This window comes from Coregonus clupeaformis, chromosome 2 (assembly GCF_020615455.1).
Source record: "Coregonus clupeaformis isolate EN_2021a chromosome 2, ASM2061545v1, whole genome shotgun sequence".
NCBI classification, from domain to species: domain Eukaryota; kingdom Metazoa; phylum Chordata; class Actinopteri; order Salmoniformes; family Salmonidae; genus Coregonus; species Coregonus clupeaformis.
The window spans coordinates 15,345,390-15,367,198 of record NC_059193.1 but is presented as its reverse complement, the minus strand read 5'-3'; the positions used below and the strand labels follow the sequence as shown (position 1 = coordinate 15,367,198).

The following is a 21,809-nucleotide window of genomic DNA, read 5'->3' as shown; positions in this document are numbered from 1 at the left end:
TCTTTCATCCGTCGTCTCGATGCCCCTGAGCAAGAAGAGAGGATCTTTCAATTCGTCCCGTCCCCTCCCTGCAGCTAGCCATGGGGTTCATCCCGAATGGCACCCTATTCCCTATAGAGTGCACCACTTTTGACCAGAACCCTATAAGCCCTGGTCAAAAGTAGTGCACTACGAAATAGTGTGCCATTTCAGACTCCGGCGGAGTCTTTCATTCCTACCTTCAGCTACTTTAGACTATAGATGGAGATGGACAGTGTTGTTGTTGTTGAGGATGTTCTTTATCTGGGTGCGTCCCAAATGGGACTCTGTTGGCCCTGGTCAATAGTAGTGCACTATAAGGGGAATAGGGTGCTATTTGGGATGCAGCTTCTGTGTTCTGGTGGAGAGATACTGTATAGTTTACTGGCCTTAACTGATTCAGTACAGTAGGACAACATGGATACATTTGCTCTTGACTGCTCACAGTCCCAACCCTATAGAGCAGGGATCAGATCAAATCAAATTAATTTATAAAGCCATTTTTACATCAGTAGACTTCACAAAGTGCTTATACAGAAACTCAGCCTAAAACACCAAACAGCAAGCAATGCAGATGTAGAAACACGGTGGCTAGGAATAACTCCCTAGAAAGGCATGAACCTAGGAAGAAACCTAGAGAGGAACCAGGCTCTGAGGGGTGGCCAGTCCTTTTCTGGATGTGCCGGGTGGAGATTATAAGAGTACATGGCCATTAAGGCCAGATCGTTCTTCAAGATGTTTAAACGTTCATAGATGACCAGCAGGGTCAAATAATAATCACAGTGGTTGTAGAGGGTGAAACAGGTCCGCACCTCAGGAGTAAATGTCACTTGGCTTTTCATTGCCAAGAATTCAGAGGTTGAGACAGCAGGTGCGGTACAGAGGGAGCGAGAGAGAGAGGGAGAGAGAGAGAAAGAGGGAGAGAGAGAGAAAGAGAAAGAGAGAGAGAGAGAAAGAGAGAGAGAGAGAGAGAGAGAGAGAGAGAGAGAGAGAGGGAGAGAGAGAGAAAGAGAGAGAGAGAGAGAGAGAGAGAGAGAGAGAGAGAGAGAGAGAGAGAGAGAGAGAGAGAGAGAGAGAGAGGGAGAGGGAGAGAGAGAGGGTCGAAAACGGCAGGTCCAGGACAAGGTAGCACGTCCGGTGAACAGGTCAGGGTTCCATAGCCGCAGACAGAACAGTTGAAACTGCAGCAACAGCCTGACCAGGTGGACTGGGAACAGCCAGGAGTCATCAGGCCAGGTAATCCTGAGGCATGGTCCTAGGGCTCAGGTTATCCAGCAGGAGAGAGAGAGAGAGATGGGAGAATTAGAGGGAGCATACTTAAATTCACACAGGACACCAGATAAGACAGGAGAATAACACCAGATATAACAGACTGACCCTAGCCCCCCGGCACATAGACTATTGCAGCATAGATACTGGAGGCTGAGTCAGGGGGAGGGGTCGGGGCCGACGATACCCCCAGACAGGGCCAACCAGGCAGGATATAACCCCACCCACTTTGCCAAAGCACAGCCCCCACACCACCAGAGGGATATCAACAGACCACCAACCTACTACCCTGAGACAAGGCTGAGTATAGCCCACGAAAGATCTCCTCAACCGCACAAGCCCGAGGGGGCGCAAAACTGGACAGGACTTTCACGTCAGTGACTCAACCCACTCAAGTTGAGTATAGCGAAAAAAGCCTGGCACGACGTGACGCACCCCTCCTGGGGACGGCATGGACGAGCACTAGTGAGCCAGTGACTCAGCTCTCGTCGAAGAGTCAGAGGAAGAGAATCCCAGTGGAGAGAGGGGAGCCGGCCTGGCATAGACAGCAAGGGCTGTTCGTCACTCCAGTGCCTTGCCGTTCACCTTCGCACCCCTCGGCTAGACTACACTTAATCATAGGACCTACTGAAGAGATGAGTCTTCAGTAAGGACTTAAAGGTTGAGACTGAGTCTGCGTCTCTCACATAGATAGGCAGACCATTCCATAAAAGTGGAGCTCTATAGGAGATTTTCTGGAAGCTTACTTCAGGGCTTGGGTATTTTCTATATACCAGGGAGCAAATTTCTTGTGACAAATGTTTTTTGTTTTTAGAGGTGCGACTGCATCTAGGATATTACGCAAGGTTAAATGTAGATCCTCGGTTAGGTGGTTAACAGATTTTTGTACTCCGATGTCCTTGGGTAGGTGGAGGGAGTCTGGAAGGGCATCTGGGAATCTTTGGGTTGTCCGAGAATTTATAGCGTGGCTTTTGATAATCCTTGGTTGGGGTCTGAGCAGATTATTTGTTGCGATTGCAAACGTAATAAGATGGTGGTCCGATAGTCCAGGATTATGAGGAAAAACATTTAGATCCACAAGATTTATTCCACGGGACAAAACTACGTCCAGGGTATGACTGTGGCAATGCGTAGGTCTGGAAACGTTGGACAAAACCCACCGAGTCGATGATGGCTCTGAAAGCCTTTTGGAGTGGGTTGTGGACTTTTCCATGTGAATATTGAAGTCACCAAAATATTTGAATATTACCTGCCATGACTTCGAGGTCCAATAGGAATTCAGGGAACTCAGTGAGGAACACTGTATACGGCCCAGGAGGCCTGTAAACAGTAGCTTTAAAAAGTGCTTGAGTATGCTGCATTGATTCCTAATCTTAAATGTCTTGTTGAAGCCAATTACATTTCATGTTTGGAAAATTGAAATTCTATCCGAATTGAAAGTGCCCAATGCACAATTTTATTTTAATGAAATGGAAAAAATATTTGGTGTTCTCAGAATGCAATTCCTATCAGCTCCCTCTATGGTTAATAGAACCACATATAGTGAGATGCCCTATTGATATTGTAATAACTACAGAATCACATAGAACACAGAATTATAGGATCTCTATGGTAATAATGCTTAATTAATTTAGAACCCAGCGCCTACTACTTTACTTGAAATAATAATTTATTAAATCAAATATGTTATTAACATGCTATACATTTTCAACATTCTTAGTAGCCCCAAAGGAGACATGTTTCTGTAAAATCCATAATATCCCAGGCTGATTATATTTCCAAAGAAAAATGTATATTTCCTGCTAAAATGACTAAAATTAAAATTAAAAAATGTAACCTTCTCCCTCCAGTTAGAGGCTGAGGGCATAATCTATCACCATAGACCCATATGAATAAATGATGGAAAAGTGGCAGCAGAAGGAATGGTGACCTCAGAGCAGGACTTCATTCGAGGTTCACAGCAAAGCCTAGATTCAATCAGATCACCCACATAGCTGATGTTTTGGCGCTGTCGGAGGTGGAACTGCGTTGGAGCTGTCAAATCGGTGAGCAGCTGCTCTTGTGAACACTGTGACGAAGCCACACCCATCTCACTAGCACAGAGGAACTAGAGGCCAAGAGTAAATTAGTCCCTAGAAATGGCACCGATTGGCCAATTGGTGGCGCTGTTATAAGCAGTCTCACTTAAACCTTAATATCCGCCGCCCCGTTTCACCTAGAGCAGTGGTATTCAAACTTTTCATTGGGGACCCCATTTTTCCCCCCAGAATTTCTCACGACCCCATCTAATGACACAATCTTAAAATAAGTCAATTTAGATTTTTTTCATCAACAAATAACCTTAAATTCATACCATTTTAATATTGTATCAAAATGAAAAGAAACCAATGAACACATTTACTCAATAACATTTTATGTTTTGTAATTATCTCAAAAACGTTTATATATTGTCCCATACAATAATATGTACTCTTACTTTTTTGTTCCTAAACAAAAATGTTCTTAATACAGTAGAGTACCTTAGTATTGATCCTGGGTCCTCTGGGGAATGGGATTGTCTTTCAAAGGGGGACCAGAGGGACGTCTAGGAGGTGAAATATCCAGCAGCAGCTGTGATGGTTTACTGTAGCATGAAGTATACTCTGTTCTAATAGAGCTCAGTGATGAAGTATTGACGTATACGTACACACACACACACACACACACACACACACAGACACAGACACAGACACAGACACAGACACAGACACAGACACAGACACAGACACAGACACAGACACAGACACAGACACAGACACAGACACAGACACACAGACACAGACACAGACACAGACACAGACACAGACACACACACACACACACACACACACACACACACACACACACACACACACACACACACACACACACACACACACACACACACACACACACACACACACACACACACACACACACACACACACACACACACGAGTGGCGCAGTGGTCTAAGGCACTGCATCGCAGTGCTAGCTGTGCCACTAGAGATCCTGGTTCGAATCCAGGCTCTGTCGTAGCCGGCCACGACCGGGAGACCCATGGGGCGGCGCACAATTGGCCCAGCGTCGTCCAGGGTAGGGGAGGGAATGGCCGGCAGGGATGTAGAGCATGGCGTTTGCAACGCCAGGGTTGTGGGTTCGATTCCCACGGGGGGCCAGTATGAAAAATAAAAATATAATGTAAGTCGCTCTGGATAAGAGTGTCTGCTAAATGACTAAAATGTAAATGTAAAATGTACTGCCTCAACCACACCTAGCCACTGTCCATATCCTTTGTTAACGTCTTCCGGTAAACTGTTCTGTCTTTCATTGTTCCTATCTCTCTCTCTCTCTCTCTCCAGGTTGGATCAAGAGGTAAACCCACAGACCGAGGAAGGGAAACAGAGATCTGGTAAAGAAGGGGCGGGTACATGCACAGTTGTGTTTGTCTGTAGAAGACCAGAGTATCAGAAGGAACCATGAATTTTGTGATGAAGCAAGCCTTAGGTGGTAAGTACTGTATACGCTGCTATATGAACATGTCAATATTATGGACTGGATGCACATCTGTTCACAATGCGATCTGATGTGTGTACTCAAGGGGAGCACGTACCTCTTGACATCTTGATCATTGCATCAAAGTACAAATGTATTGCTATAGAAAATACAAACTGAATTTGGAGTTGGAAGAACTGCTAAACTATAAACAAGTCAAACAAGTTGCCCGGTAAACTTATTGAAGACAATATACTGTAATGTAAAGCTATGATCAGCATCGAGGGTATTAAATGCTCACATTTTATGACAAGTTTCTGGTTCTAGGTCTCAGAGGGAAGCTATAGTCAGCTCAACCTATAGCCTCAGATACAGCTACATCATTTATATCTATATGCTGTGTAGATTAACTTGTCACCGCGGATGAACTCTGTCTAAAGGTCATTGCATTGTTAAATCAACATCCTGATTTGGATTAATCGGTGGAATGACTATGGGTAATAAAATTAAATGTATTCCTCTCCTGCCAATCCCAATCCCCCTCTCCTCTGACGGGCTTGGAGCAAATTGCATTTCTGGAAAGAGGCTGTGGCCATGGGATGACCTTTCATTTGGTTGGTCTGGCCTTGGTACAGAATGCAATTTAATTGGGCTGGGAATGGGGAATTGATGGGGGCCTGAGTCTGCAGCTGTGGCTGGGGCTAGGGGAAAGCTAGGGGCAAGCAGGGGGGGCTGAGGTTATGAGATGGAGGGGCTGGGTTAGGATGGGGCGCTGAGGGGCTGAGGGTAAACTGGGGCTTAAACTAGGTTAAGATGGGGCGCTGAGGGGCTGAGGGTAAACTGGGGCTTAAACTAGGTTAAGATGGGGCGCTGAGGGGCTGAGGGTAAACTGGGGCTTAAACTAGGTTAGGATGGGGATGGGACTAGGGCTAGGGCTGGGGGGCTGGGGCTGGAGGGGCGGGGGACTGGTGGGGTGGGGGGTCGGGGGGCTGCTGGGCAGGGGGGCTGGGGTACTGGGAGGGTGGGGGGTCAGGGGACTGGGGGGGCTGGGGCTGGGGCTGGGGCTGGGGGGTCGGGGGACTGGGGGGCTGGGACTGGGGGGTCGGGGGACTGGGGGCTGGGGGTCAGGGGACTGGGGGGCTGGGGGCTGGGGCTGGGGGGTCGGGGGACTGGGGGGCAGGGGGCTGGGGCTGGGGCTGGGGCTTGGGGGCTGGGGGCTGGGGCTGGGGGTCAGGGGACTGGGGGGCTGGGGCTGGGGGGTCGGGGGACTGGGGGCTGGGGGTCAGGGGACTGGGGCTGGGGCTGGGGCTTGGGGGCTGGGGGGCTGGGGCTGGGGGGTCAGGGGACTGGGGGGCTGGGGGGTCAGGGGACTGGGGGGCTGGGGCTGGGGCTGGGGCTGGGGGGGTCGGGGGGACTGGGGGGCTGAGGCTGGGGGGTCAGGGGACTTGGGGGCTGGGGGTCGGGGGACTTGGGGGCTGGGGCTGGGGGTCGGGGGACTGGGGGGCAGGGGCTGGGGGTCAGGAGACTGGGGGGCTGGGGCTGGGGGGTCGGGGGGACTGGGGGGCAGGGGCTGGGGGTCAGGAGACTGGGGGGCTGGGGCTGGGGGGTCAGGGGACTGGGGGCTGGGGCTGGGGGTCAGGGGACTGGGGGACAGGGGGGCTGGGGCTGGGGCTGGGGGGGTCGGGGGACTGGGGCTGGGGGAAGTTTCCCGTTGTTCTAAAGACCTGCTGAGATATAGTGACACCACAGATGTTTTCTGTCAAGACAGAATTCCCAAAAGTATTAAGATGTTTTCAAATGGAAGGTTAATTGAGCCAGTGCAGTGCACTGTGTTCAACTATGTCTATGTAGCTAGCTGAAAAGTGATTATGTTGGCACAGCCAGGTATCAAGCCAAGAAACCTGATGGGATTTACTCCACTCCCATTGACTTTCTTCAGATAAGACATGAAAATATTCTAAATCGAGAGCTTGGGACTAGAAGGTTCTATCAGCATTTTTGTCAAAATTGAGTTTTTGACAAAGTCTTGTTCTGTTCAGTACCTATATTTTTACATTTTAGTCATTTAGCAGACGCTCTTATCCAGAGCGACTTACAGTTAGTGAGTGCATACATTATTTTATTTTTTCATACTGGCCCCCCATGGGAATCAAACCCACAACCCTGGGCCGGTGGACATGCTCTACCAACTGAGCTACATCCCTGCCGGCCATTCCCTCCCCTACCCTGGGCCAATTGTGCGCCGCCCCATGGGTCTCCCGGTCGCGGCCGGCTACGACAGAGCCTGGATTCGAACCAGGATCTCTAGTGGCACAGCTAGCACTGCGACGCGGCGTCTTAGACCACTGCACCACTCGGGAGGTATATAGTACTCTAAATACCATAATTAATGTTGTTAAGTTCAAAAGAATACAATCTAAAAATTGCTGACACCATTCAAACCAATGAGAGTTCGGAACTTTAAAGCCAATTGTCTCAGAATCATCATTTTTAGTCCCAAGCTCTCTAAATGTAAAATAGTACATTCTGGCCATTAAGATAATGTCCTATTTTCCCACTTCTCTATAACGTTTAGCTTTGACCCATATCACTGGAAATAAACTGGATGTGATGTGTTGCTTGCTTCCACCATCTCACACAGATCTCCGTATGGATCCTAGCCTCCGGCCTGTGATTGCTTTGTGTCGCTGCATAGTTAATTAGATATTGGCTCATCAGGCTCTCTGACTGACCACATTAGATTAGGAGGGAGTGCTAATTGCGTGCCCGTTTCAATCAGTCTCCAAACAGACAGACAGCCGAGGAGTAACTTCAGCAGGTCAAATCATGGAGGGAAGACTAAAGCCCTGTTTATACCTGGTTCTAACATGCTTCCTTTGTCCTGATCTCATCTACATTCTGATTGTGGCCACATTTTCAGACAGGTGTAGATGATTCAAAGATGCATTGTGATCTGATTGTGATCAGATCTTCCTTGACCACCTCCGGAGGTGAAAACATTTAAATCATCATTATCCCACCATTGACTTATGGCATCAATATGTGTCTTCAAATAAATAAAGGACATATTATTTTGAAAAGAATAGCTGTCAAATAATTTGCATACAGGGAGGGACCAGGAAATGGGGTCACAAAGTCAGCCACCAATTGTGCAAGTTCTCCCACTTAAAAAGATGAGAGAGGCCTGTAATTTTCATCATAGGTACACGTCAACTATGACAGACAAATTGAGAAAAAAATATCCAGAAAATCACATTGTAGGATTTTTTATGAATTTATTTGCAAATTGAAAATAAGTATTTGGTCACCTACAAACAAGCAAGATTTCTGGCTCTCACAGACCTGTAACTTCTTCTTTAAGAGGCTCCTCTGTCCTCCACTCGTTACCTGTATTAATGGCACCTGTTTGAACTTGTTATCAGTATAAAAGACACCTGTCCACAACCTCAAACAGTCACACTCCAAACTCCACTATGGCCAAGACCAAAGAGCTGTCAAAGGACACCAGAAACAAAATTGTAGACCTGCACCAGGCTGGGAAGACTGAATCTGCAATAGGTAAGCAGCTTGGTTTGAAGAAATCAACTGTGGGAGCAATTATTAGGAAATGGAAGACATACAAGACCCCTGATAATCTCCTTCGATCTGGGGCTCCACGCAAGATCTCACCCCGTGGGGTCAAAATGATCACAAGAACGGTGAGCAAAAATCCCAGAACCACACGGGGGGACCTAGTGAATGACCTGCAGAGAGCTGGGACCAAAGTAACAAAGCCTACCATCAGTAACACACTACGCCGCCAGGGACTCAAATCCTGCAGTGCCAGACGTGTCCCCCTGCTTAAGCCAGTACATTTACATTTACATTTACGTCATTTAGCAGACGCTCTTATCCAGAGCGACTTACAAATTGGTGCATTCACCCTATAGCCAGTGGGATAACCACTTTACAATTACTTTATCCTATCCCAGGTATTCCTTAAAGAGGTGGGGTTTCAAATGTCTCCGGAAGGTGGTGAGTGACTCCGCTGTCCTGGCGTCGTGAGGGAGCTTGTTCCACCATTGGGGTGCCAGAGCAGCGAACAGTTTTGACTGGGCTGAGCGGGAACTATGCTTCTGCAGAGGAAGGGGAGCCAGCAGGCCAGAGGTGGATGAACGCAATGCCCTCATTTGGGTGTAGGGACTGATCAGAGCCTGAAGGTACGGAGGTGCCGTTCCCCTCACAGCTCCATAGGCAAGCACCATGGTCTTGTAACAGATGCGAGCTTCAACTGGAAGCCAGTGGAGTGTGCGGAGGAGCGGGGTGACGTGAGAGAACTTGGGAAGGTTGAACACCAGACGGGCTGCGTCATTCTGGATGAGTTGTAGGGGTTTAATGGCACAGGCAGGGAGCCCAGCCAACAGCGAGTTGCAGTAATCCAGACGGGAGATGACAAGTGCCTGGATTAGGACCTGTGCCGCTTCCTGTGTAAGGCAGGGTCGTACTCTCCGAATGTTGTAGAGCATGAACCTGCAGGATCGGGTCACCGCCTTCATGTTAGCGGAGAACGACAGGGTGTTGTCCAGGGTCACGCCAAGGCTCTTCGCACTCTGGGAGGAGGACACAACGGATTTGTCAACCGTGATGGCGAGATCATGGAACGGGCAGTCCTTCCCCGGGAGGAAGAGCAGCTCCGTCTTGTCAAGGTTCAGCTTGAGGTGGTGATCCGTCAGTACATGTCCAGGCCCGTCTGAAGTTTGCTAGAGTGCATTTGGATGATCCAGAAGAGGATTGGGAGAATGTCATATGGTCAGATGAAACCAAAATATAACTTTTTGGTAAAAACTCAACTCGTCGTGTTTGGAGGACAAAGAATGCTGAGTTGCATCCAAAGAACACCATACCTACTGTGAAGCATGGGGGTGGAAACATCATGCTTTGGGGCTGTTTTTCTGCAAAGGGACCAGGACGACTGATCCGTGTAAAGGAAAGAATGAATGGGGCCATGTATCGTGAGATTTTGAGTGAAAACCTCCTGCCATCAGCAAAGGCATTGAAGATGAAATGTGGCAGGGTCTTTCAGCATGACAATGATCCCAAACACACCGCCCGGACAACGAAGGAGTGGCTTCGTAAGAAGCATTTCAAGGTCCTGGAGTGGCCTAGCCAGTCTCCAGATCTCAACCCCATAGAAAATCTTTGGAGGGAGTTGAAAGTCCGTTTTGCTCAGCGACAGCCCCAAAACATCACTGCTCTAGAGGAGATCTGCATGGAGGAATGGGCCAAAATACCAGCAACAGTGTGTGAAAACCTTGTGAAGACTTACAGAAAACGTTTGACCTGTGTCATTGCCAACAAAGGGTATATAACAAAGTATTGAGAAACTTTTGTTATTGACCAAATACTTATTTTCCACCATAATTTGCAAATAAATTCATTAAAAATCCTACAATGTGATTTTCTAGAATTTTTTTTCTCATTTTGTCTGTCATAGTTGACGTGTACCTATGATGAAAATTACAGGCCTCTCTCATCTTTTTAAGTGGGAGAACTTGCACAATTGGTGGCTGACTAAATACTTTTTTCCCCCACTGTAGATAAATATATATATATATATATATATCTTATATCTTCACCATGAGACTGACCACTCATGTCATCTGTTATGCTAACAGTCCAGATATCTACTGTAATAGTAGTAGAATACCTGCAGGGATTTTACTTCTCCTGGAGCACAGAAACCCAGATACGTAGCGTAGAAAGCTGCTCTGTACATGCATGACCAACTGTAGCCTACAGCAGAAATGGCACCCTATTTCCTACAGAGTGCACTTCTTTTGACCAGGGCTCATGAGTCTCTGGTCAAAAGAAGTGCACTATGTAGGAATAAGGGTGCCATTTGGGAAACAGCCTAGCTACAGTACATCTTCATGAGCTCTTCTTGATGCTGGTCATCATTTTAAAAGTTCATCCCAAAGTGTCCAACATTTAGGTTTACTTTTGACACACGAGGGCATGATTTACCAATGAGGGTAATCTATTATTCAAATGCGTTCCATTCTTCAAACTTCCCCCCCATCCCTAACAAATTATTCAGCAGCATCATCCTTCCGACTAGCAGCCTGTGGAAGCCAATGGGCCATGTCCCCTGATTTCTCTCCTCTCTCTCTCTTCTCTCTCTCTCTTTCTCTCTCTCTCTCTCTCTCTCTCTCTCTCTCTCTCTCTCTCTCTGTCTGTCTGTCTGTCTGTCTGTCTGTCTGTCTGTCTGTCTGTCTGTCTGTCTGTCTGTCTGTCTGTCTCTGTGTTCTCACTAGACTAGACGAAACACACTGTGTACCATGCAGTCAAAGGGTTACTTATGGTGATTCATAAGACGTGACATCCACTGTTGAAGGATGGTTTCTCCCAGTCTGTGTCTGAATATATCAAACGAGAGCTTTGTAGATTATACAATTGAGGTATTAGTAAAGGAATGACCAGCAAGAGCAAAGAATGAAGTGACTCTAGAACTTACAGAGCCTTGCAAAGGTATTCATCCCCCTTGGTGTTTTTCCTACTTTGTTGCATTACAATCTGTAATTTAAATTGATTTTTATTTGGATTTCATGTAATGGAAAACACAAAATAGTCCAAAGTGAAAAGAAAAAAATAACTTTATACAAAATAAATAACGGAAAAGTGGTGCGTGCATATGTATTCACCCCCTTTGCTATGAAGCCCCTAAATAAGATCTGGTGCAACCAATTACCTTCAGAAGTCTCATTATTAGTTAAATAAAGTCCACCTGTGTGCAATCTAAGTGTCACAAGATCTGTCACATGATCTCAGTATATATACACCTGTTCTGAAAGGCCCCAGAGTCTGCAACACCACTAAGCAAGGGGCACCACCAAGCAAGCGGCACAATGAAGACCAAGGAGCTCTCCAAACAGGTCAGGGACAAAGTTGTGGAGAAGTAGAGATCAGGGTTGGGTTATATAAAAATATCCGAAACTTTGAACATCCCACGGAGCACCATTAAATCCATTATTAAAAAATTGAAAGAATATGGCACCACAACAAACCTGCCAAGAGAGGGCCGCCCACCAAAACTCACGGACCAGGCAAGGAGGGCATTAATCAGAGAGGTAACAAAGAGACCAAAGATAACCCTGAAGGAGCTGCAAAGCTCCACAGCGGAGATTGGAGTATCTGTCCATAGCACCACTTTAAGCCATACACTCCACAGAGCTGCGCTTTACGGAAGAGTGGCCAGAAAAAAGCCTATGCTTAAAGACAAAAATAAGCAAACACGTTTGGTGTTTACCAAAAGGCATGTGGGAGACTCCCCAAACATATAGAAGAAGGTACTCTGGTCAGATGAGACTAAAATTGAGCTTTTTGGCCATCAAGAAAAACGCTATGTCTGGCGCAAACCCAACACCTCTCATCACCCCGAGAACACCATCCCCACAGTGAAGCATGGTGGTGGCAGCATCATGCTGTGGGGATGTTTTTCATCGGCAGGGACTGGGAAACTGGTCAGAATTGAAGGAATGATGGATGGTGCTAAATACAGGGAAATTCTTGAGGGAAACCTGTTTCAATCTTTCAGAGATTTGAGACTGGGATGGAGGTTCACCTTCCAGCAGGACAATGACCCTAAGCATACTGCTAAAGCAACACTTGAGTGGTTTAAGGGGAAACATTTCAATGTCTTGGAATGGCCTAGTCAAATCCCAGACATCAATCCAATTGAGAATCTGTCGTATGACTTAACGATTGCTGTACACCAGCGGAACCCATCCAACTTGAAGGAGCTGGAGCAGTTTTGCCTTGAAGAATGAGCAAAAATCCCAGTGTCTAGATGTGCCAAGCTTATAGAGACATACCCCAAGAGACTTGCAGCTGTAATTGCTGCAAAAGGTGGCTCTACAAAGTATTGACTTTGGGGTGGTGAATAGTTATGCACGCTCAAGTTTTCTGTTTTTTGTCTTATTTGTTGTATGTGACTGTCTGTCTTAACAGTCTACATTTGACATACCCCTGTAGCGCCACAGCTACACCTTTATCTAAAGGCCCAATGCAGCTGTTTTAATCTCAATATCAAATCATTTCTGGGTAACAATGAAGTACCTTACTGTGATTGTTTTCCATTTAAATGGTTAAAAATAAACAGAAATAGCTTCTTAGCAAAGAGCAATTTCTTAAGCAAGAATTTGGCTAGGATTGTCTGGGAGTGGTCTGAGTGGGGAGAGGAAAACTGAAAACTAGCTGTTATTGGCAGAGAAGTTTGGAACTCTCTTTCTTATTGGTCTATTAACTAATTTACCGACTGGTGATGTCACCAGGCAGGCTAGAACTCCATCCAACCAAAACAGGCTGAAATTTCAGGAGTTTTTTTCACTAAAAGGGAATTATCATCATTTTCCCAATTTCACAGTATCATTCCAACCTTATAGTGTGGAAATACATATAAAACATAGGAAAATCACATTTTTGACTGCACTGGGCATTTACGAATGATGAAACATCTTTATTTATACTGTATAAAATACATATTGCATTCATAGCCACAATTCATGGGAATCTCACTACGACCACCCTCTCTTTTTACTTTAAAGACATAAATGGACCTTAACTGAATTAGCATATGCCTAATTGATTAATATCTCATTCTTGACGTTTGAAAGCACCATTTTGCGTGCTAAGAAGGGAATTCACCACTCTTCTTTAAATCAGGATCAATACCTTTATTTGGAAAGATGATCATACAGTATGTGACCTCAGTAGTATCATAGACAATAATAATAATTCCATTAGGGTGCAACGTTCCCTAATGGAATTAACATTTAAAAAACAAGACAAGCAAACCCTGTAGCCTTTAAAGTTGTTGTTTACATTTGTTATCATAGGTTAGTAGTGGCATAGTCAGTGGGGGGTAGAGGGTTGAAAGCAGTGGGGGGCTAACAGTGGGCAGAGTGACCTTTAACCCTGCTCTCCAGGGGCTCCAGAGTGACCTTTAACCCTGCTCTCCAGGGGCTCCAGAGTGACCTTTAACCCTGCTCTCCAGGGGCTCCAGAGTGACCTTTAACCCTGCTCTCCAGAGGCTCCAGAGTGACCTTTAACCCTGCTCTCCAGGGGCTCCAGAGTGACCTTTAACCCTGCTCTCCAGGGGCTCCAGAGTGACCTTTAACCCTGCTCTCCAGAGGCTCCAGAGTGACCTTTAACCCTGCTCTCCAGGGGCTCCAGAGTGACCTTTAACCCTGCTCTCCAGGGGCTCCAGAGTGACCTTTAACCCTGCTCTCCAGGGGCTCCAGAGTGACCTTTAACCCTGCTCTCCAGGGGCTCCAGAGTGACCTTTAACCCTGCTCTCCAGAGGCTCCAGAGTGACCTTTAACCCTGCTCTCCAGGGGGTCCTTCAACCCTGCTCTCCAGGCTCCAGATTGACCTTTAACCCTGCTCTCGAGGGGGACCTTTAACCCTTCTCTCCAGGGGCTACAGAGGGATCTATTTGCTCCTAAAAGCACTGATGGCCAGTAACTTGGCCTTTCTGTGTCAGAGCAGTAACTTGGCCTGTGGCCAGCCTCTTCCTGTGTCGGAGCAGTAACTTGGCCTGTGGCCAGCCTCTTCCTGTGTCTGAGCAGTAACTTGGCCTGTGGCCAGCCTCTTCCTGTGTCGGAGCAGTAACTTGGCCTGTGGCCAGCCTCTTCCTGTGTCGGAGCAGTAACTTGGCCTGTGGCCAGCCTCTTCCTGTGTCAGAGCAGTAACTTGGCCTGTGGCCAGCCTCTTCCTGTGTCGGAGCAGTAACTTGGCCTGTGGCCAGCCTCTTCCTGTGTCGGAGCAGTAACTTGGCCTGTGGCCAGCCTCTTCCTGTGTCAGAGCAGTAAAAAGCCTCTTCCTGTGTCGGAGCAGTAACTTGGCCTGTGGCCAGCCTCTTCCTGTGTCGGAGCAGTAACTTGGCCTGTGGCCAGCCTCTTCCTGTGTCAGAGCAGCAGCTTGGCCTGTAGCCAGCCTCTTCCTGTGTCAGAGCAGTAACTTGGCCTGTGGCCAGCCTCTTCCTGTGTCGGAGCAGTAACTTGGCCTGTGGCCAGCCTCTTCCTGTGTCAGAGCAGTAACTTGGCCTGTGGCCAGCCTCTTCCTGTGTCAGAGCAGTAACTTGGCCTGTGGCCAGCCTCTTCCTGTGTCAGAGCCTGTGGCCAGCCTCTTCCTGTGTCGGAGCAGTAACTTGGCCTGTGGCCAGCCTCTTCCTGTGTCGGAGCAGTAACTTGGCCTGTGGCCAGCCTCTTCCTGTGTCTGAGCAGTAACTTGGCCTGTGGCCAGCCTCTTCCTGTGTCGGAGCAGTAACTTGGCCTGTGGCCAGCCTCTTCCTGTGTCGGAGCAGTAACTTGGCCTGTGGCCAGCCTCTTCCTGTGTCGGAGCAGTAACTTGGCCTGTGGCCAGCCTCTTCCTATGTCGGAGCAGTAACTTGGCCTGTGGCCAGCCTCTTCCTGTGTCGGAGCAGTAACTTGGCCTGTGGCCAGCCTCTTCCTGTGTCGGAGCAGTAACTTGGCCTGTGGCCAGCCTCTTCCTGTGTCGGAGCAGTAACTTGGCCAGCGTGTGTCAGAGCAGCACATCAATAACAGGATAAAGTTTGAACTCTGCTGGTATGTAGATCATTCATAGTCACTCGGGTTGTGCTGTGTTCACTATTGATCTGACTCTGGTAACAACAACAATATCAATACACTGGGAGAAATGGTTGTGTTATAGTCACTAGAGAGCTGCCACCTGCTACGAGTCAAGGTCATTTCAGTCATTAATGATTACAAGATGACACAGAACATTAAACTGGACTGGCTGGTGAACACACTACTTTTCCAACTGAAGTCTATACACCATGCTTTATCCTAGCAAGTTTATATTATTGGAATTGGGAATGTCTCTATATTTCATCCTTGTACTCTACTGATACAGTATGTCAGTTAGACCAGTGAGACAGGTGGCAGGTTACGGCTGTAGGGTTAGGGTTGGTAGCAGATGGACAAATAGAAGTGTATTGTATTGTATGGTATTTTAACCGAATGACTTCAGGCTCTGTGTGTGTGACTGTTTCCTCCAGGGGCCACTAAAGACATGGGGAAAATGTTAGGAGGAGAGGAGGTGAAGGATCCAGAGGCCGCGAAGAAGAAGGAGGAGGAAGAGGAGGAGAGACAGGAGGCTCTGAGACAACAGGAGGAGGAGAGGAAGGATAAGCACCGGAAAATGGAGTCAGAAAGAGAAGTAGTACGACAGTCCATCAGGATCAAGGTGAGCACTGCAGCAGTCCACAAACTACTCGGATACTATTTCACATTCATTGCCCCAAACATAAAACTTTGTATTCAGGACAAAAAGCGAATTACTCTTCCACATTTTTTGCAGTATTACTTTAGTGCCTTGTTGCAAACAGGATGCATGTTTTAGAATATTTTTATTCTGTACAAGCTTCCTTCTTTTCACTCTGTCAATTAGGTTAGTATTGGGGAGTAACTACTATGTTGTTGATCCATCCTCAGTGTTCTCCTATCACAGCCATTAAACTCTGTAACTGTTTTAAATTGGCCTCATGGTGAAATCCCTGAGCGGTTTCATTCCTCTCCGGCAACTGAGTTAGGAAGGACGCCTATATCTTTGTAGTGACTTTAAGTGTAATTAATAACTTCACCATGCTCAAAGGGATATTCAATGTCTGCTTTTTTAAAATGTTTTACCCATTTACCAACAGGTGCTCTTCTTTGTGAGGCATTGTAAAACCTACCTGGTCTTTGTGGTTGAATCTGTGTTTAAAATTCACTGCTCAACTGAGGGACCTTACAGATAATTGTATGTGTGGGGTACAGAGGTGAGGTAGTCATTCAAAAATCATGGTAAACACTATTATTGCACACAGAGTCTATGCAACTTAATGTGGCTTGTTAAGCAAATGTTGACTCCTGAACTTATTTAGGCTTGCCATAACAAAAGGGTTGAATACTTATTGACTCAAGACATTTCAGCTTTTAATTTAAAATTAATTAGTTTAAAAAAAACTAAAAACATAATTCCACTTTGACGTTATGGGAGTTGTGTGTAGGCCAGTGACAAAACACCTAAATTTGATCCATTTTAAATTCAGACTGTAACACAACAAAATGTGTAAAAAGTCAAGGGGTATGAATACTTTCTGAAGGCACTGTAGGTGCAAGAATCAATACTTGTGGAACACTATTTGATCTCAAGAGGGGATTGGGGGTGTTACTCCTTTGAAAGTGACATCCTCATATACAGTTGAAGTCGGAAGTATACATACACCTTAGCCAAATACATTTAAACTCAGTTTTTCACAATTCCTGACATTTAATCCTAGTAAAAATTCCCTGTCTTAGGTCAGTTAGGATCACCACTTTATTTTAAGAATATGAAATGTCAGAATAATAGTTGAGAGAATTATTTATTTCAGCTTTTATTTATTTCATCACATTCCCAGTGGGTCAGAAGTTTACGCACACTCAATTAGTATTTGGTAGCATTGCCTTTCAATTGTTTAACTTGGGTCAAACATATCGGGTAGCCTTCCACAAGCTTCCCACAATAAATTGGGTGAATTTTGGCCCATTCCTCCTGACAGAGCTGGTGTAACTGAGTCAGGTTTGTAGGCCTGTGTGTGGAGTGTGTGGAGTGGTTGAAAAACAAGTTTTAATGACTCCAACCTAAGTGTATGTAAACTTCCGACTTCAACTGTATATATTGTTAACTATGCCCTTCATCCACGCAGTATGGCCTGAAGAAGAAGGAGGAGAAGGAGGCAGAGGAGAAGGCAGCCATGGAGCAGGCCTGCGAGGGGTCTCTGACGCGCGCCAAGAAGGCCATCCCAGCCGGGTGCGGAGACGAGGAAGATGAGGATGAGGAGAGCATTCTGGACACCGTCCTCAAGTTCCTCCCTGGACCTCTGCAGGACATGTTCAAGAAGTAATGAACAGGGGGAGGGGAGATCTGGGACTGGAGGATGGGGGTAGGAGGGGGTGGAGGGAGGGGGGAGGGGGAGGGGGAGGGGAGATCTGGGACTGGAGGATGGGGGGTAGGAGGGGTGGAGGGGAGGGGGAGGGGAGGGGGAGGGGGAGGGGAGGGGAGGGGGAGGGGAGATCTGGGGGTAGGAGGGGTGGAGGGGAGGGGGGGGAGGGGAGGGGGAGGGGAGATCTGGGACTGGAGGATGGGGGGTAGGAGGGGTGGAGGGGTTCTTGCCAAACGACTATTCACTGCCTTTACAGAAATATTAGTTGTTTTCTTACTCTGACTAGACACAATGTGGTTATATATCTACTCACAGCTTTTGGTCGGTCTCTCAACCGCAGACTAAGTTAATGTTTTTTTTATTTCTCCACTTATCTAACATTCCAACATTGGTAGATAGATCCACCACACCAGGTAGATGCATTTGGATTGGTCAGTCATTTGTATCAACTGGGGTATGGTGTTTCTGTCCAGCCATGCAGAGAGAGCGGGATTCAATACTCCATACTAATGGACACTTCAATGTGCATTCCTGCTCACGTGTTTGAAAAGCACTGCCAACACGTATCTGGAGATGGAGCGCTTTTCTTTTTTCTATTTTTATAGTCAGTAAGCTACTGTAACTGTGTAGGAGGCAATGCTGAAGTGGATATTCTATTCTAGGTATTTTTGAGAACACCAGTTCAGTTCGTTTAGAGTGACTGTGCCTTCGTAGGACTTCCTCCACTAGGGGGAGCTGTTAATGAGGGTCTCATTGAAGTCATTTGATGATATAATTTAATTTTATATAATATGTTGTTTGTCTTAAAAGGATGCAAACCTGCCACATTATGACGTATGTATTTAACGTTAGTCTGGCTGTACGAATAGATCTGATCCCATGCCTTCTTATGCTATGAAACACTAAGGCAACTGGAATATGGAATATTTGATTTCCCTTTAAATACCTGACCAATATAAAACATCTCTCATTTTCCAAGGTTAAATATAAGAGATTATCATCCTGACAGACAGACTGCATTTTGTGAGAGAAACCGTCTTTACTTACTGTTGCATTATAAACGAAGGTCACCCCATCAACATTATACACTCTACGAAAATGCTTTAGTCAACATCATATTTTAACAGTTGGTGGTTAGTGCAGTCTAAAGACAATCAAACACGAGCACTGCGTTACAGTGAAGGAAGCTGATACTGCGTATGTCGTCATTAATTGCTCCTGTAAATCGCTCTGGATAAGAGCGTCTGCTAAATGAGTAACATGTAAATGTAATTTCACTACTCACCTCCCACACCACGTGTCTCTTTTACACAAGGTACATGTTTAACTCATTATTTGGAGGCTATTATGAAATAGTGCAATGTTAAATGTAATTTAAATGTTTTATTTATTTATTAGTTAATAAGTTGACCTAAAAAAAAATATAATCCTTCATAAATTCCATGTTATCCTGAGAGACAATCGCATTGGTATTGTTTGAATCATTAACATCAAGTCCAAAGATACTGAAAAAAACATGATTATTTATTTTGTCACCACTAACTAAGGAAATTGTCCAGAACTAAGGAAGTGGTCCAGATTTGGTCTTGTTGATTGCAGTAGGAATATGCTGGCAACATATAATTGTTATGAAGACATTGATGTCATTCTGGGTAACACTTTCCTAAGACTTAACCCTGTGAAGTTTTATTGTCAGAAATTCTCATATTTTTCATATAACGGACATGGCTACATGACATTGAAGGTTGATATATTCGAAAAACAAAAATAAACATTTAAATAATCACAGGTTACGAGTAAATTATTGTAAACTTTTTTTTTTTTTTTTTTTAGGTCTGATAGGGTTTTTCACTAGGTAAAGCCATATTGTTTAGACTGCAATAATAATCACTCAAAAACTATAAAAATGATAATTCAATGTTGGAAAAAAAATCTTGTCACGTTTGTTTTCTGTAAAGAAAAAAAGTACAGTTCCGTTACGCTATCTACCTATTTGTCTAAACCCCTTCTCACCCAACCGTATCCTAATGTGTATAAAAAATACAAGTGTATACGCAAACAAAAGATGAGAAAAAAAAACGATGAAGCCATTGTAATGATGTCTATGTACTACGACATGTACTGTATGTGCATTTGTATGTTTAAACTATACTGTGTGTCTTTCTATCTATCTGTGACGTTATACCATGTTGTTGATTCATATAGTCCCCTGTTTATAAGTGTCTTTGAATCGTATGTGCACAAACGCTAACTAGGCTCGAATAGTTGTGCCATATGTCTAAAGAAAATACTTCACACATTCCGTTCACATCGCTATAGGAACATAGGGGAAAGAACTACACCAAATACTACAACACAAAATATGTCCTGTTTATATAGTAGTCTCCCGGCAACAGAATCTGTTTACTAGATCCAGAAGTTTGGGTTGTTGTAGATTCTCAGCTCTATGATGGCCTGTGTCAATCACATACAGAATAAGAGTTTGTTGATGACAAATAGACTGAATTATTAGGGTTCTGGCAATGCTGTCAGATGTAGTGCTACATGTCTTATTAGAACACGTGTCTGTTATCTATCTCCATGTCTTATTAGAACACGTGTCTGTTATCTATCTCCATCATGTAACTCCATCATGTACTTTCATTCAGTTCCTAAAAAAGGTCCAAAGATAAAGAATACTTTTCGAACGCAGTCCATAAATGAATACCTTTAGCTGTAAAACGTATTCCTATAACACCTGGCTCTATAACATCCTACTCCTATAACATCCTACTCCTATAACATCCTACTCCTATAACATCCTACTCCTATAACACCTGGCTCTATAACATCCTACTCCTATAACACCTGGCTCTATAACATCCTACTCCTATAACATCCTACTCCTATAACATCTTACTCCTATAACACCTGGTCATATAACATCCTACTCCTATAACACCGGGCCCTATAACATCCTACTCCTATAACATCCTACTCCTATAACACCTGGCCCTATAACATCCTACCCCATTAACATCCTACTCCTATAACATCCTACTCCTATAACATCCTACTCATATAACATCCTACTCCTATAACATCCTACTCATATAACATCCTATTCCTATAACATCCTACCCCTATAACATCCTACTCCTATAACATCCTACTCCTATAACATCCTACCCCTATAACATCCTACTCCTATAACACCTGGCCCTATAACATCCTACCCCTACAACATCCTACTCCTATAACATCCTACTCCTATAACATCTTACTTCTATAACACCTGGCCCTATAACATCCTACCCCATTAACATCCTACTCCTATAACATCCTACTCCTATAACACCTGGCCCTATAACATCCTACCCTATAACATCCTACTCCTATAACACCTGGCCCTATAACATCCTACTCCTATAACATACTACTCCTATAACACCTGGCCCTATAACATCCTACTCCTATTACATCCTACTCCTATAACACCTGGCCCTATAACATCCTATTCCTATAACATCCTACTCCTATAACACCTGGCCCTATAACATCCTACTCCTATAACACCTGGCCCTATAACATCCTATTCCTATAACATCCTACTCCTATAACACCTGGCCCTATAACATCCTACTCCTATAACATCCTACTCCTATAACACCTGGCCCTATAACATCCTATCCCTATAACATCCTACTCCTATAACACCTGGCCCTATAACATCCTATTCCTATAACATCCTACTCCTATAACACCTGGCCCTATAACATCCTACTCCTATAACATCCTACTCCTATAACACCTGGCCCTATAACATCCTACTCCTATAACACCTGGCCCTATAACATCCTACTCCTATAACATCCTACCCCTATAACACCCTACTCCTATAACATCCCCAGATACTATTCATTTTGTTTGCTCTCATGTGATGATGCGATTAATTTTATGACAAAAACAACATTTACAGATGGTGGCTTCAACCCTACCTTTATTGAGACCTTTATAAACCATCAGAATAATATAATTAATATTCAACAACACTTATGT

At 45.3% G+C, this 21,809-nt stretch overlaps 1 protein-coding gene across 2 annotated transcripts in view; it reads left to right on the top strand.

The window, feature by feature from the left end:
• Window positions 1–17,758, top strand: part of LOC121530785 (complexin-2-like) — a 36,727-nt gene extending 18,969 nt beyond the window's left edge. The window contains exons 2-4 of one of the 2 annotated variants that reach the window (XM_041836023.1): window positions 4,669–4,816; window positions 15,861–16,048; window positions 17,535–17,758. In XM_041836023.1, coding sequence (XP_041691957.1) covers window positions 4,786–4,816; window positions 15,861–16,048; window positions 17,535–17,732 — 417 coding nt within the window. In that variant the 5' untranslated portion in view covers window positions 4,669–4,785 and the 3' untranslated portion in view covers window positions 17,733–17,758. Of the gene's footprint in view, window positions 1–4,668; window positions 4,817–13,406; window positions 15,715–15,860; window positions 16,049–17,534 lie in introns of those variants that run through there. The other variant, XM_041836029.2, reaches the window with a different exon arrangement.
• Window positions 17,759–21,809: the final 4,051 nt, after the last annotated feature.